Raw genomic sequence first — 17,606 nt, 5'->3', positions numbered from 1 at the left:
GTTACTCTGGTCACCATTAAATTCTTTCACTAAGTCCAAGACAGCATAAACAATTAGATAACTTGCCACAGCCCCGGGAGTGCCAGGCATCTTTTAAAATACTTTTTTTTCAATTGAGGTAACCGAGGTTTACAAGATGGGCTACATTTAGGGTGCCTAGCATCTCATCACCTCTGCATAGGTTCTTGTGTCAGTGACGCACTGCAGTTACGACAGTGGTTCCTACACACAGCCTAGGCACAAGAGGCCACGCCATCTAGATGGTGTAAGTGCACCCTGAAATTCGCACCATGGCAATGCATTTCTCAGAAAGTGTCCTTGTCACTTGATGAAAGTGACACTACTGTGTACCACACCTGCCCACCACCAAAGGTCTAGTTGCCATCCACCACTATCCAATCAACCCCTCTACCTGCTCCAACCCCACCCATATGAACCATTTTTATTGTAATGAGAAATTCACAACATAAAATTCACCATTTTAAACATTTTACAGTACATGATGTAGTGACATTTAGTACATTCACGGGGGTGTGCAATCATCATCATTATCTTGTTCCAGAACATCTTCATCTCCCTAAAGAAAACCCCATACCCATTAAGCAGCCCCTTTCCATTTGGCCCTCCCCTAGTCACTGGCAGCCAATAATCTGCTTTTTGCCTCTGTGGATTTGCTAATTCTGAAATTTCACATACATGAAATCACACAAAAATATATAACCTTTCGCTCAGCATGTGTTTTCAAGGTCCATCCATGTTGCAGTCTGTGAGAGAACTTCATTCTTTTTTATGACTGAATAATATTCCATTGGATGGACAGACCCCATTTTGTTTATTCATTCTCCCCCCCCCTTTTTTTGTTTATTCATTCTGTTGATGGACGCTTGTGCTGCTTCTACCTTTTGGCTATTGTGAACACTATTGCTGAATAATCAGGCCATTCACTTTGTTAAACATGTTTCCATTTCTTTGGGGTATATACCCAGAAGTAGGTCATAAACTTTTCTATCTTCTTTTTTTTAAAGATTTATTTATGCATACAAGAACTGGGGTGCAGGCCAGAGATGCAAGGAGTAAGAGGATTCACCAGAGACAGAGTGGAGAACAGAACAGGCAGACTGACTGAAGTACACTGATGAGGGGAGCAGCGGGCAAGACAGGAGAGGTCTGCCTTGCCATGTGGGTTGCTCCCTAGCTGGCCGGGGATCGAACTCGTGCTGCAGAGGCTGCGGATTGCTTCATAGTGTGGTGCTTAACCCCCTGCACCACCAGGGAGGCAAACTATTTTATCTTTAACTTTTTGTGCAACAGCCAAACTGTTTCCACACTAGCTGTCCCATGTTACATTCCCACCAGCAATGTCTGAGAGTTCCAATTTCTCTATCTTCTTGATAACACTTGCTTTTCGATTAGTATTAGAACATCCTGAAGAGTGTGGAGAGGTCTTTCATGATGACCTTGTTTTTATTTCCTTAATGACTAACAATGTGAAGCATTTTTTCATGTGTTTGTTGGCCATTTGCATAACCTCTTTGGAGAAATAGCTATTTGAGTATTTCCTTTGCCCATTTAATTGGGCTGTTCATCATTTTGCTGTTGAGATGCAAGCATTCTTTTTATATTTTGGATACTAGGATTTTATGAGCCATACTACCTGCAAATATTTTCTCCCATTCTGAGGTCATCCTTTCACTCTCTTGACAGTGTCCTTTGACACAAAAATTTTCACTTTTTTTTAAGGTTTATTTATCTATGCATACAAGAACCGAGGTACAGGCCAGAGGTATGGGGGTGAAAGGATTCACCAAAGACAGAGTAGGGAACAGAACAGACAGATTGACTGAAATGCGCTACTGAGGGGAGCAGTGGGCGAGTCAGGAGAGGTCTGCTGCACTATGGGGGTAGCTCCCTGGCCAGGGGTACAACTCCTGTTGCAGTGGCTGGTGATAGCTTGATGGTGCTGAGACTTTAACCCCCGCACCACCAGGGAGGCCCAGTTGTAGTTCTTACACTTAGGTCATTAATCCATTTTAAATTAATTTTTTGTATGTGGTATGAAGTGAGTCCAACTTCATTCTTTTACATGTTTGTTTATATACATACATATATACATGTGTGTGCTTACATCTCCAGTTGTCCCAGCACCATTTGTTAAAGAGACCATTTTTTGTCATAGAATGGTCTTGGGACCCTTGTGGAAAATTAATTGACAATACATATATTGTCGATTTTCCAGACTCTCATTTCTGTTCCATTCAGCTATGTCTATCTTTGTGCTAATAACAGTGATTATTGCAACTTAGAAAGTCTTGAAATTGGGATGTACGAGTCTTCCGATATGGTCCTCTTTCAAGATTGTTTTGGTTATAAATAAATTTCATTTATTTATTTATTTATTTATTTTAATAGAGGCATGTTTTATTTATTTATTCATTTATTTGTTTGTTTGTTTTTGTTTATACATGCACTGGGTACAGTCAGAAGCGCGGGAGGGTGAGAGACTTCACCAGAGCCAGAGCGGGGAGCAGAGCAGGCAGAAGGACCGAAGTACACTGCTGAGGGAGCAGCGGGCAGCAGGAGAGGTCTGCGCGCCGTGTGGGACCCTCCTCCGGAGGCCGGGGAGCAGCCGGGGATCGAACTGGCGCCACAGAGGCTGCGGGCAGCTTCGCAACCCAGCGCTCAAACGCTGCGCCACCGGGGAGGCCCGACAATTTCATATGAATTGTAGGATCAGTTTTTCCATGTCTGTTAAAAAAAAAAAAAAAGGCTACTGGAATTCTGATAGTGTTTGCATTAAATCTGTAGATCTCTTTGGGGAGTATTGATATGTTAACATTAAATATTGAATCCATTAACATTGGGTCTTTTCCATTTATTTATATCTTCTTTAATTTATTTCAGAAATGCTCGTAGTTTTCCTGTAGAAATCTTCCATCTATTTGGCTGAATTTATTCCTAGGTTTTTAATTCTTTTTTTTAAATTCTTTAAATGCTAGATAAATGAATATTTTTAACTTTCAGGTTGTTCAAGCTAATTCATAGATATCCCACTAATGTTTGTGTGGATCTTGTGTCCTGCATCTTTGCTGAATTTATTACCTTGAAAAGCTTTTTGGTGACTCATTTAGGATGTCCTACATATAAGGGCATATCATCTGTGAATCTAGTTTTATTTTTTCTTTCCATTTTGGATGCGTTTTATTTCTTTTTCTACCCCAATTTACCCGGTGAGGACTTTCAGTACAGTGTTGAATAGAAGCAGTAAAAGCGAGCATTTTTTTTTTAAGATTTATTTATTCATGCATACAAGAGCTGGGGTGTAGGCCAGAGGTACAGGGGGGTGAGAGGATTCTCCAGAGACAGAGTGGGGAGCAGAACAGGCAAATGGTCTGAAATACACTGCTGAGGGGAGCAGCAAGTGAGGCAGGTGAGGTCTACTGCGCCATGTGGGTCACATGGATCAAACTCGTGCTCCAGTGGCTGGCCATAGCTTCACAGTGCTGAGACTTAACCCCTTGTGCCACCAGGGAGGCCCAAAAGTGGGCATCTTTATCTTGTTCCTGATCTTAGGGGAAAATATTTTGTCGTCTACCATTTTGTATGATGTTAGCTGTGGGTTTTTCATGCTGCCCTTTATCAGATTGAGGAAGTTCCCTTCTACTTCTGGTGTGTTTTTATAAGGAAATGATACTGGGTTTTGTCAAATGTTTCTTATGCATCAATTGAGATAATCATGTGAATTTTTCCCCATCAATCTATTAATGTGGTATATTATAATTGATTGATCACTTTTTACATGTTGAGCTACTTTGTATTCCTGGAATAAATTCCACTTGGTCAGGGTATATAATTTTCTTAATAGGAGGCTGAATTTGGTTTGCTAGTGTGTGGTAAGAATTTCTGCATCTATATTCATAAGGGATATACGGCTGTAGTTTTCTTTTAGTGTGATGTCTTTGTCTGCCAGCTACCATTTTTTAACTTTCTAGCAAACTGATAGAACAAAAGGGGCTTCCCTGGTGGTGCAGGGGTTAAAGTCTGGGCACTATCAAGCTATCGCCAGCCACTTCAGCATGAGTTAATGAGTTAGATCCCATCCCCAGCCAGGGAGGTGACCCACATGGTGCAGCGGACCTCTCCTGTCTCACCTGCTGCTCCCCTCAGCAGTGTATTTCAGTAGCTCTGCCTGTTCTGTTCCCCACTCTGTCTCTGGTGAATCCTCTCACACACACCCCTAGCCCCGCACCTCTGGCCTACAACTCAGCTCTTACATGCATAAATAAATAAAATAAATCTTTTTTTTTAAAGAATAAAAGATGGTACCCCTATTTCTCTGGCAGTGCCTGGGAGAAAATAAATCTCTTCTATGGTGATTACTCAACATGTACTTTTATTTTGATTTTTCCTAGATTCTCAAGCTGCCTGCAGACAATGTCTTTTCCTGGTGCTACCTGTTTAAGCCAAATTGAATTCATTGAGCATTAAACAATGCTGTTTTTTCCCAGAATGCTGCAACTTTTATATTATCTGATTTTGCAGGGCAGTGGCATCACCAGAGCCTTGGACCCTACGGTCAGTTGCCATTGCCCAGCATAATGGTTGGCACATAATAGGTCCTTTATAGCTATTTAGTGAATAAATGATTGTGCCTTGGCTTATGGCTCCAAGTTAGAGGTCAATGGGTGGACAGATGGAGGACTATGTCTTGGGTGAAGGTATCAGGAATATGGGTGAAGCATCTGGCACAGAATGAGAAGTTCTGAACTGCAGACTGAAACTGTGCCCTACCCCACTGGTTAAGAGAACTTTTGACAAAAGATCAAAAGGGAGGGCCTCCCCGGTGGCGCAGCGGTTGAGCGCTGGGTTGCGAAGCTGCCCACGGCCTTTAAAGCGCCAGTTCGATCCCCGGCTGCTCCCCGGCCACCAGAGGAGGGTCCCACATGGCGCGCAGACCTCTCCTGCCGCCCGCTGCTCCCCTCAGCAGTGTACTTCGGTCCTTCTGCCTGCTCTGCTCCCCGCTCTGGCTCTGGTGAATTCTCTCACCCTCCCGCGCTTCTGACTGTACCCAGTGCTTGTATAAATAAATAAATTAAATAAATAAATAAATCTTTAAAAAAAAAAAAAGATCAAAAGGGATTCCCACCCCTATCAGACTCCCAACAGCAATCAGTACATTCATTTTGCAAGTCTAGGGGCACTGCCCCACACTGTCTTGGGAGTAGTTAACAAAAGGAGGTTCAGCTCTCACAGCCATTGTAGTACCTTGAGTTCCATAGCTCGCTGGGTCCCTGGTTTTAGTCAGCTTATGTCCCAGAGAGAAACACAGTCAATAAACAAGTAACAGGGCCTCCCTGGTGGTGCAGGGGTTAAAGTCTCAGCACTCGCAAGCTATTGCCAGTCACTGCAGCATGAGTTCGATCCCCTGGCTGGGAGCTAACCCACATGGCGCAGCAGACCTCTCCTGTGCCGCCAGCTGCTCCCCTCAGCAGTGTATTTCAGCATATCCGCTTGTTCTGCTCCCCACTCTGTCTCTGGTAAATCTTCACACACACACACACACACACACACACTCACACACACACACCCCCCACACCTCTGGCCTGCACCCCAGTTCTTGTGTGCATGCATAAGTAAAATAAATCTTAAAAAAAATATCATTTGAGCTTTTCTGATTTGTCCTACACTGGCTATAAAAGCACCTTGGCTATGACAACTCAGGGAAATATATACCTGACAATTATTTCAAAGAAATGTATGCTTTAGAGTCTGACAGGTATAATTTTTCAGGTCAAAAGCTCTGAGTAGGGGGGCCTCCCCTGGTGGAGCAGGGGGTTGAGTGCCACGCTGTGAAGCTGTCCGCAGCCTCTGCAGTGCTGTTTCGATCCAGGCCAGCCAGCGAGGCAGACCTCTCCTGTCTCGCCCGCTGCTCCCCTCAGCAGTGTATTTCGTCAGTCTGCCTGTTCTGTTCCCTGCTCTGTCTCTGGTGAATCCTCTCACCCTCCCGCATATCTGGTCTATACCCCAGTTCTTGTGTAAATAAATAAATCTTAAAAAAAAAAAAAAAAAGCTCTGAGTAGGAATATGTCCTGGGCCCTCCTCTCTCATCTCTGCTTTATTCCTCCCTGCTCCATTCTGCAACTATTCAACTCCTGACCTCAGTCTTCATCTCTTCTTGCTGGTCCTGATCTCACCCCTCAAACCTTCTGACAGATTTTTTTGTGTTCTTGACCTTTGGTATCTTGCATGGACACAGTAACCCCATCCATCTCTTTCTTTTTCAGTTAGAGCCTCTGAGTCACCCTTTACCTGATCTGGTCCCAACTCTCTCCCCAGTTGGGAGGCTGGTGACTCTTCTGGAACCTAAAGGGCCCCAAATCTTAGTTATACATTGATTCAAGGACAGAGCCTTTTAGTCCCAGGAAGAAGATAATGACTTTCTCACCAGTTGAAGAACAATTGTACCTCATTGTTTGACAATCCGAAAAGAATCATAACCTTGACTCATGGATTTCAAACAGTCTGGAAAACCCCATGGCTGTTTTAAAGTGACCTGTGCAGATTTAAAATCTTCGCATCTATCATTATTTTCATTGACCAACTGACATTCCTCACAAAATCCACTTGAACTCTCCAGTGCCACACACTTCCACTTTTTCTTCCTTGTCTGCACTAGAGACCCTCAGATCCTTCTCTTCCTAGCTCCCTCTAGTCCATGTTCTATGACCCCTCACCAAAAACCCACCACCACAATACGGATGTTCTAACTTTTATCCTTTCAAGTTGCATTAATTTATTAAATCAACAGATAAGTACTGAGTGCCTAACCAAGCGTCAAACTCTGTGTTGGATGTTTTGGAGAAAGAAATAGAAAAGCACAGCTTCTTGTGTTTGAGGAAACAGGTTGGGAAAAGATAAATCAACATCTTAGCAGGTAGTCAAGGCCAGGCGACAGAATTGTCACTGTGCCCCATAGGTCCCATTGCAACCTTTATTATAAGAAATATGATTTCCCGTCAGGCTCTGCACACAACAGGAAACCAGTGTTTGTTGTTGATGGTGATGATGATTTGGTATTTTTCCAGAAGATTAGCTCTCAAATCTGAGGGCTGTTCAAATTAAACCTGAGGTCTATTTCATTGGGAATTGTCAGTCACTGGCATGTATGACCTTTTAGCTAGACTGATGCACTAAATGAGCAATGCTATCAACTACATTTATTTAATATGGACAAGATGATAGTATTCCAAGATAACCTTTTCCTTAAGTCTCCAAATTACCAGCTACTTCGCTTGTACTGTCTTAATCATCAATTGGCTACAAAATAGCAGAAAACAATCTATCTCCAGGGGAGAGGAGAGTTGGGAGGGGAGGTGGGCAAAATGGGTGAACAGTAGCAGGTAGCAGGAGGTACAAACTTTTAGTTATAAAATGAGTAAGTCAAGGTGATGTAACGTATAACATGGGGACTCTAATGACATGATGTTACAAATTTGAAAGCTGCTAAGAAAAGATGGTAAATAGACTTACTGAGATGATTATTTTACAACATAAACAAATGCTGAATGATTATGTTGTGCACCTGAAACTAAAATAATGGTTTTGTGTCTGAGGCTGCTTGTCACTGTGAATCAGTTACCAGTTTTGGGCATACCTCAGTTTCCCCGTTTCAATTCTATGATTGTTGCCATATACATATAATGGAGACAGAAAGATATCAGAATGCTCCAGGGAGCTTGAAATAAAGCATTATGCTTGAGAGAAAACAGCCCAAAAGAAAATCTAAAGCTTCTGTTAGGTGTGCATTAGCCGCCAAATGGCATTTCAGAGTTGCATTAAGAAATGTCAGTAGGCTACTGTCTACTTGAGGCCAGTTCTCCATCGGTCATACATGATTCTGAATGAATGGATGCATTTACTGAAGCTCCAGCTCGTCCTAGAGCATATTGGCCAAAAGGAAGCCATTGAGAGATAGCCCAGCAAGTTTTCAAATGGCTTATTTCTATAATCTACTGTATATGAGACACTGAAAGAGATAATAATACATTTTCTCACCTGAGAAAGAGATAAAACCGGACATGAGAATCAATCCATAAAGCCTCTGATAAACGATGTGTTCTTTCATTGTTGAAACCTGTGTTCAAAAAAAGTCAGAAATATGCCAACTCAGGTTCAGAACAAACAGCATCTGAGTGTGTGACCCCACTTCTTCCTCATACCCCACACAAGGGTCTTTCTTATTGCTTAAAGCCATATCAGCCAGATAGACTTATGCAGCCTGGCTGAAACCTCACCAGTTGATTTCTCTAGCTATCAATTCAACAAATTGTACAGAGTGCCTACTATGTGCCAGACACTGTGTTACACACTGCAAATGAGACTTGAGAAGGAAAGACAGAGAGCGGTCTCTCCATTCATGGGTCAGTTAGCTCAGCAGGAAAGACGGACATTAAATGCATAAATAGAAAATGTAACTAACCTTAACTACAACCTTAATGCACACAACTTCAACCAAACAACTTGCAGTTTTAATGATCCTAAACTTTTTGAAGGAAGCTCTGTAAGAAGGGGGAAGGGCCAAGAGCAATTCATCAAATCATTTGTATTTTTTTTTAAGATTTATTTATTTATTTATTTATTTATTTATAAAAGCACTGGGTACAGTCAGAGGTGCGGGAGGGTGAGAGAATTCACCAGAGCCAGAGCGGGGAGCAGAGCAGGCAGAAGGACCGAAGTACACTGCTGAGGGGAGCAGCGGGCGGCAGGAGAGGTCTGCGCGCCATGCGGGACCCTCCTCTGGTGGCCAGGGAGCAGCCGGGGATCGAACCAGCGCTGCAGAGGCTGCGGGCAGCCTCGCAACCCAGCGCTCAACCGCTGCGCCACCGGGGTGGCCCCCCATTTGTATTTTTTAAGTAGATTTGTCAACAGAAACTTGAACATCCCGTTATAGTCACCCGGCTTCTCTCCTGCAGTAATCAGAACTAAAGTTGCCTATTTGGGAATCACACTGGAAATCCTTTCTCCACCCAAAATGGTATTAAAACTACAAATCCTGCAGAAACATATTACAGAAGCTTGATAATAACATGATGGGCATGTCCTTCTTTAAATAAAACATACTTTCAAATGATTTATAATTTTTTTTCCTATAGGTTATTGCGATATATTATATTTCTCTCCACTTCTAAGTGGGATTTGGCATGAATAGACTCACTTTACATTTAAAGTAGCAGAAGCCAATTAGGAAACCAAATGAACTTGGGCTTGCAATGAGTGCCAGCCATTAATAAGGCTCTTCATATTTACCAAGTATGCTACTGCCATTCTCATTAAGGTAATAAGGGAATTTGTATGGTTTGGATGCATTTTCTAAACTGTGTGCCTAATTAGAAGTAAGGGGGTGTCTAAATTTTTTATGGCTTGCAAGATGAAATGCAGCTTAATTTGGCATTGCTACAAGAGGACCAGGCTGAGCATCTGTAACTAGCTGTGGACTATATTGCTGTTCCTTAAATTCTCTGGGCCTCAGTTTCCTTATCTGTAAAAATGGAGATAAAAATCTGCCTATTTCCCAGAGCTGTTCTAGAAGAAAACCAAATGAGGTGATATTTTGAGGGCAATTTTCAAAGTATCAAGTGCTATAGAAATGGATGTGATCGCTCTTTAGAAAATGGCATTTTCAGCAGCAAACAATATCTTTCTTGCATTTCCTCTAAGCTTGCATAATAATTCCATGGTAGGTTTCAAAAACTTTTTTTTTTTGCATTTTAAAAGAACAGGTTTATTAGGAAAAAGAAAAAAGGAGAAGAAGGCACCTGCATAGACGCAGGAGGACAATCTTGGGACAAGAACTGCTACAGTTCAGAAACTTGCTTGGCACCCGGTAAACAGGTGCCAAGACAGAACACTATGCAGCCATTTAAAGGAATAAGGCAAGTCCATAAGTCTGTCAGGCATGAAAAGAGGGGTTTGGGGGGTGGGGACACAGGACTGTTCCTTCATATAACATACAGCTCTGTACTGCTTGATTCTTTTGCAATTATCATTATGTTACTTATATCATTTTTATAATTGGAGGAAAGGAGAGAGGGAAGACAGCAAAGAAGAAAAGAAATATGAAGGAAGAAAGAGGTTTCCTTTATACCTAAAAACAGCCATTCTGTGCTGTTTTTAATAATGAGCATGCATTATTTTAATATTTTTTTTAGGGCCTCCCCCATGGCGCAGCAGGTTGAGCACCGCGCTGCGAAGCTGTCAGCAGCCTCTGCAGTGTGGGTTCGATCCCGGACAGCCGGCGAGGGTCCCACATGGCGCGCAGACCTCTCCTGTCTTGCCCGCTGCTCCCCTCAGCAGTGTATTTCTGTCCTCTGCCTGCTCTTCTCCCTGCTCTGCCTCTGGTGAATTTTCTCACTCTCCCGCGCCTCTGGCCTGTACCCCAGCTCTTTAATAAAAATAAATAAATCTAAAAAAGATAATAATTTTTTTAAATGAAAGACAAAAGGAAAGAAGGGAAAGAGGAAGTGAGAAAGAGAGGTTGGGGTTTAAGGACTTTTATATATTTCACCTCATGATAGGTATTAAGTACTGTTATGACTGTATTATTTTTATAATTAAGTTTTTTAAGAAGGAAAGGAGGGAAGAAGAGAAGGAGACACTTACCGAGGAACGGAGGGGCTCCTTTGACTTCACTGTGGGAGTCTGAAACCGTCTGCTTTACAAATGACCAGATCTGGTTTCTAAATCCCCACGTTTCATGTGAAATAAAAGGAGCAAAAACCCAGAGACTTGTTATCTGCTGGCCGTGCCTTGGCCACCTTCTTTTCTGGATCACACCAGCCTCTCTTCCCTGAGCTTTATGGGGCTTATTGACCAGGGCAGATCCTCTTTTTGTGGCTTACAGCACGTCATGGGGCTGCTCTCCCAAGCATGAAATCAGCAAGAGCAAAGTTCTCAGGTTATTACATACCTGCAATCAGTCATCACTTTGGGGGCGCTTTCCCAGTTTCCCTATGGGTTATCTCCTGTTGCTGGTTGATTGTCACTTTAATTAAGCTGGCTATATTAAATGGGTACTTGCTCACTTAACTAAGGCTCCTTCCTCTTTATGGAGAAAAAAGGTGGGGGGAAGATAGTGTTCAGAACTACGAGCAACAGCAGAGGCCAAGGACGTATTACTAGCACGTTCACACACAGCACGCTCAGTAAGGTGTTCACCGCAGAGTCCTCAAATCGCCTTGAAAAGAAACAGATCGACTGAACTAGTTGGGTGTCATTCTCCAGGGGGAAATGCAAATTTTGCCCCAGAAGGCATCATTACAGCCTTTGAGGAAGATCAAAATATCATCAAAGCCCATCAAGCATACAGAGGTGACCCCACCAGCCGCTGCATTTCCTAGATCAGGATCTTGGGGTCCAGAGGGTAGAATGTCTTGCTCAAGAACATGGAGCTTGTGAGAGGTAGAGCAGGAACAGAACCAGGATCTCCTGACTCCTAGACCAGTGAATCTTCCTCTGCATTTCACAGCTTATATTGAAAAAAGCCAGTCTAGTGAGAGACTGAGTCAACCTTTTATGTGTAGTCCGGTAGCTCTCCACGAGGGCAGGAGGAGCATCAGAATCACCCACCCTTCACACCCATGCCCAGAAACAGTGATCAGGAAGGTGGCTTTGCAGAAAGACACTTTAATTTGAATTTCATTTTTGTGCTCTGGGGTCAGTTTCCTAACATCCGTGGAGCCCCGTAATCCTCACCTGTTAGATGTGGATAATAGCACTCACCTCGTACCTCCCAAGCACACCTGTAAGAGTGTGTGGAAAGTGCTCAGCTCCGGGCCTGCCACTGGATTTGGAGCTGCTGTTCCTGCCATGTTTCCCCCCTTCCACTAGGCACAGGACTTGACCTTGGTGACTACTTCCCACATGAGGCCATGCAACTTATAATATCTAGGACAATTGTCAAGGGTCATCTTGGCATTTCCCTGGCATTGGTTGACATTTCACAGCATGCCAGCTCATTAGTCTGTCCTTCCACCCATAAGGCTACAAGATCTGGAAGGGCAAGAACTCCTGTTATTCGGTGATTTCTGCACTGCCTGACACATAGCGAGCGCTCGATGAACCAGCCTTTGATGAATGAGTGGCTCTGCCTTTCTCCTTTGTCCCCCAGAAACGCATGCACAGAGGACAGGGAGACGCATCTCTTCTGTGTGTGGCCCGGCGCAGGAGTGGCACAGTACCTGGCACATAGCAGGTCCTTAATGAATGTGTTGAATTGAAGATGGATGTAGAAGAAAATATATTCTTCTATACTTGGACATGTTAAGAAAATGCTCTGGAAAAACCTGCTGGCGAGAGAAGAGCTGAATCAAGAGACAGTGCCTGAGAAATCTTGGATGGAAGGAAAACCACATGTGTTTTTGTACTGTTAGAATCTTAACTACCTGCATGTGTTCCTTTTGCCAAGAAAAGTACTATTTATTTGATTAAAAATCCAATGTAATGCAAATAAAATAATTGACTAAAAATGAAACTTGTGTAGAAAAATGAAGAGGTTGGAACTCTGGTCAAAGAGAACAAAACCAGCTGAGGAAGGAGGAAGGAAAGGCTGTCTTCCATTCTCTAGAAGGTCATAAGGAGAATGCTCACCATCTGTTCTCTGTATCTACAGAGTAATAAGAAATGGACTGAAATTGCATGGGAGACAAACATAAATTAGCCATTATTGATGATAGGAGTTGATAACCACCAGAAAAGGCTATCATAGGAAGTCATGCGCCATCCATCCCTAGAAACTCGAAGGTCTAGATAGCCATATGGCTCTGCTCGTTTACGTGTCCTCCCAGAGAAAGAGGAGCTGAGTTTGCTGAGACTCTGCTCCCATTTCTGACACTGAGACCCACTATCTGCTGAAGGTCTGGGCTGTCATGGTTCCCTCCTCCCCGGCCTGCTGCAAACGTCCCCCCAAGCTTGTTAGGAGTCTGTTGATTTCCCAGCTGCAAGGCCACTATTGAATTCGGGGCTTGGCCATAGAAACAGCAAAAGGGTCTAATGTTGGAGTAAAAGTCATCTGTGTTGGTGACTCCTAGGAGAGTTTCAAGGACAGTTTTGATTATGTTTGATTGCCACCTTTAGCACTACTATGCCACTGAATCCCTGCTGGTCATCAGCCCCATGCAGACCTTCACATTTTTGTTACATATGCAGGCGTCCCTAAGCATCATGAGCATTATCTTGTACATATTTTTAAACATCACATAAAAGTGCACATTTTCAAACATGGTATTAAAGGTATATCCCACAGGATCGCTAATAAAATAGACTCTGAAACCCTCATGTCTCACTGCCTCTGCCTCTTCATGTGCAAAATGGGGATGATGATGATATTCTCAAGGGATTTTATGGCCTAAGTGAGATAATAATATAAAGCACTCCAAATACTGCTTGGTGTATAATAAATGTGCAAGTGTGAGCTAGTATCTGCTATTCTACAACTTATTTTTCAAGCTCTACTGTATTCATGTAATCAAGAAACATTGGGAGGGCCTCCCCTGGTGGTGCAGCGGTTGAGCGCTGGGCTGCGAAGCTGCCCGGAGCCTCTGCAGTGTCAATTCGATCCCCAGCTGCCGGCGAGTGTCCCACATGGCACAACAGACCTCTCCTGCCGCGCCTGCTGCTCCCCTCAGCAGTGTATTTCATCAGTCTGCCTGTTCTAGTCCCCGCTCTGGCTCTGGTGAATTCTCTCATCCTCCCGCGCTTCTGACTGTACCCTGTGCTTGTATAAATAAATAAATAAATCTTTTAAAAATTAAAAAAATAAAAAAATAATAATAAAAGAAACATTGGGAATTCTAAGATGCTGAGTATTCACCAGTGAGCCAAGCTGAACTCTCTCTCTCTCCCTCTTCATAAAGTCTACTTCCAATGGGAGTAGCCAGGCCAAAACAAGAAAAATAAGTAAAGCATACAATATATTAGGTGACAAAGGCCATAGGGGAAAATGAAGTGGGAAAGGGATATAGCCTTTCTACAAGGAGGAGGGGAAAGCAATTTTAAATAGGGTGATCACTGATCAAGTGATAACTGAATCGAGACCTAAGGAAAACAGGGGGTGAGTTGTGGGGATACCTGAGGAAAGAGCAGTCCTGACAGAGGGACACACCCTTCACACTTTTAGCCTAATCATGAACTCTTCAGCTTGTCCTGCAGTATTTACATAAGTGCAACAAGTAGTATTTGCTGTGCCACGCACACTGTCCCTTGGCTAGCTAAGAGGAAATCAAGGGCTACGTGATTGTCCGTGTTATAGGAATCACCGCTCACAGTGTAGGCATAAAGAAGAAATCAGTCGTCTCCTGGGAAGTTCTCTTGAATCACCTGTGTCTACTTTATTTTGGAGTCTTCTGGGTGTCCTTCTTAGTCCCCTAAGGCTGCTGTCCACATGAGAACTAGTACTCAAGTATCAAGAGTATAACTCATCTACAACAGTAAGAGTGGGCTTATTTATGTCTCTCAAATGGACAAATCCCTTTAGTGGGGTTAAACAGTACCCACTAAGCAGGTCGAGGAGATCATTGCAACTAAGATATTCCCCATATTAAAGTCCACTTCTGATGACCAGGCCTTGCTGACGGGATTATAATGACTTTAGCAGAAACATTTTGCTGATGTGAAGCTGAGGTCCAATTTTTACAAGACTAAGGGTTGGGGTGAATGCTGTGAGGGAAACAAGTACCAGAAGCGACCTGTAAAAGGGAATCTACCTCCTGAAGTGTTTAAAGGAACAGCTATTAAATTTTTGTCAGCTGAGTTAGGTAGGGGGTAACAGGTACAGCAGTCAGTGAAACTCCGAGCAGTGCTTACGGGAAAAAAGCACATAAGAGAGTCTGGTTTTTTCTTAAGTGGTAGAGGGAAGCATAAGGAGACAAAGATAATCGGATGGAGATAAAGGACATCACATTAGTGTTCGAAAGGGCATCAAAGTAGAAGAATAGGCAACATTACAAGAGTAAAGGCACAAAAAAGAGTGCTGGGGGCCTCCCTGGTGGCGCAGGGGTTAAAGACACAGTGCTATCAAGCTGTCACCAACCACTGCAACATGAGTTCCATCCCCAGGCAGGGAGCTAACACACATGGCGCAGCAGACCTCTCCTGTCTCCCTGCTGCTCCCCTCAGCAGTGTATTTCAGTCGATCTGCCTATTCTGTTCCCCACTGTCTCTGGTGAATCCTTCCTCTCTCTCTCTCTCTCTCTCTCTCTCTCTCTCTCACACACACACACACACACACACACACACACGTGCGCGCGCGCGCACACACACACACACACACATCCTTCTGGCTACATGCAGTTCTCCTATGCATAAATAAATAAATCTTTTTAAAAAAATAAAAAGGAGAAATTTGGATACAGAAAGAGAAATTGGTAAAAAAAAAAAAAAAAAAACACAGGGGGAAGACACCCTTCTATAAGCCAAGGAAAGAGGCCTAGCTCCTTCCTTCACAGCCCTCGGAAGAAATCAACCCTGCTTCCATCTGGATTTGGGACCTCTAGCCTCCAGAACTACGACAATCAATTTCAATTTCAATCACCAACCTGTGGTGCTTTATTACAGCAGCCTTAGCCGACCAACACAGAGCTGTAGCCCTCTGACAGGAAATGCTTTAACCCACCCTGAAAATAAACTATAACCAGACATATTTATAGCCTATTGAGGAGACATTTGTCTAAAGTCCACTTGGAGGTGTCCAAAGGCCCCTTCTGGCTTCATTTCCTGTCCCTGACCCACCTTTACAGTTTGTCTGGGATTGTTATGACAATCCTCTGAAATCACCCCACCAAAGTTACCGCAATACCGTGGCCACTTTAGCCCCACGATTATGGGCAGTATCACAAAGAGCTCCTGCAAAATTCCATTTTCAAGGGTTCGGTGCTTCTAGTCAGCCACAATGGGTGTGCCAAATACTCTATGTAATGAGACTTCACATTCTCCCCTGATATCATTTTTCCAAATGAGGGGCTTATCTCTGACAGTTAACAGCTATCTTGTTTAATTCCGCTAAAGCCGCTCTTTTCTGGGTGATTACAGGAACGTTTATCTTGGTGAAGCTGCTTGGTTGGCATTAGCAGTCGGCTAAGGTTTCATGAGCTTCTGAGTCTTCACACAGGGATGGCTTTACCTGTATTACAGCTAGTTCTTTCACTCTACATCCAGGGAAATGTCTTTCATTTCTTCATTTTTATAGGTGTATCTGTCCTATAAAAAGCTTAGAAAACCCTTGTTCCAGAGAATTTTGAAGTCAGATTAACTGAAAATCAAACTTACCATCACTCACTGTAAGTATTTATACCTGTGCACTTCATCATTGCAAGTCTAGGCCAGGGCAAATAATTAAGCCACACGAATGGATTCATTTCTGTAATATGTAAATATTTTAGGATAAATTTAATTCTGGGATAGCATACTCTGTCATTTGAGGTGACTTTTTTATTTTGTTTAAGATTTATTTATTTATGCATACAAGAGCTGGGGAACAGGCCAGAGATGCGGGGGGTAAGAGGATTCACCAGAGACAGAGTGGGGAACAGAACAGGCAGATTGAATGAAGTACACTGCTGAGGGGAGCAGCGGGCGAGTCAGGAGAGGTCTGCTGCGCCATGTGGGTTGCTCCCTGGCCAGCCGGGGATCGAACTCGTGCTGCAGAGGCTGCGGATTGCTTCATAGTGTGGTGTTTACCCCCTTGCGCCACCAGGGAGGCCCTCATATTTTTATTAAAGATTTATTTTTATATATTTATGCATACAAGAATGGGGTTGTAGGCCAGAGGTACAGGGGCTAAGAGGATTCACCAGACAGAGTGTGAAGCAGAACAGGCATCTGTATTGAAATACACTGCTGAGTGGAGCAGCAGGCAAGACAGGAGAGGTATGCGGTGCCATGTGGGTCAGCTCCCTGACTGAGGATCAAACTCATGCTGCAGTGGCTACTGATAGCTTGATAGTACTGAGACTTAACCCTTTGCGCCACCCAGGAGGCCCGAGGCTACTTTTTAGGCAAGAATTAGCAAACATGTTCAGTTAGCCTTCCTCAAGTGTATCTTGAGAAGGCCCACTGCATGTGGGAAGTTTTTGTTGGACAGGGGAGATCAATTACAGGGATTTTTCTTTCTCAGGAAAAGGAAGGAAGCTGGATTTATAGTACCACAATGCTGAACAGTGATGTTCAAAGGAAAAAGCAACCACACTTTAGAGGAAGCAGGTAACAACCTAAAAAGCAGTGACTATTGTTCTGGAATACAAGAGGTTTTCAGTATAGAGAACCACCACGTTTAGTTAGAAATGAAGCAACCAAAGTTTTCAACTTCTGCTACTGCTGTTGATCAGGGGGTTGTGGGGATCATATCCAGACCTCTGGGTCTAATGAAAGATGAATGATTTTCCCATGTGACTATGGCAGTATTCCTAGTTGCCTTTTCACCCTGAACTAAGGGAGAAATGGGCTTGTGAATTTGGAATTCTAGGAAATTTTTGTGGTAAACAATCATTGTATTAGTCTTTGTGCTTATGTATATAATATGGTTATATATTTTAAATACATATATAATTATGATGTGT

At 43.2% G+C, this 17,606-nt stretch overlaps 1 protein-coding gene across 1 annotated transcript in view; it reads right to left on the bottom strand.

Moving 5' to 3' along the window:
* ADGRG4 (adhesion G protein-coupled receptor G4) overlaps positions 1–8,122 on the bottom strand; it is a gene marked incomplete at both ends in the record, with an annotated part of 89,717 nt that extends 81,595 nt beyond the window's left edge. The window contains one exon of the mRNA XM_084259028.1: positions 8,053–8,122. Coding sequence (XP_084115154.1) covers positions 8,053–8,122 — 70 coding nt within the window. The remainder of the gene's footprint in view (positions 1–8,052) is intronic.
* Between the last annotated feature and the right edge of the window lie 9,484 nt (positions 8,123–17,606).

This window comes from Talpa europaea (genome assembly GCF_964194135.1).
Source record: "Talpa europaea genome assembly, chromosome: X".
In the NCBI taxonomy this organism is placed as follows: domain Eukaryota; kingdom Metazoa; phylum Chordata; class Mammalia; order Eulipotyphla; family Talpidae; genus Talpa; species Talpa europaea.
The sequence above is the reverse complement of the archived record's forward strand: the minus strand, read 5'-3'. Positions and strand labels throughout refer to the sequence as shown.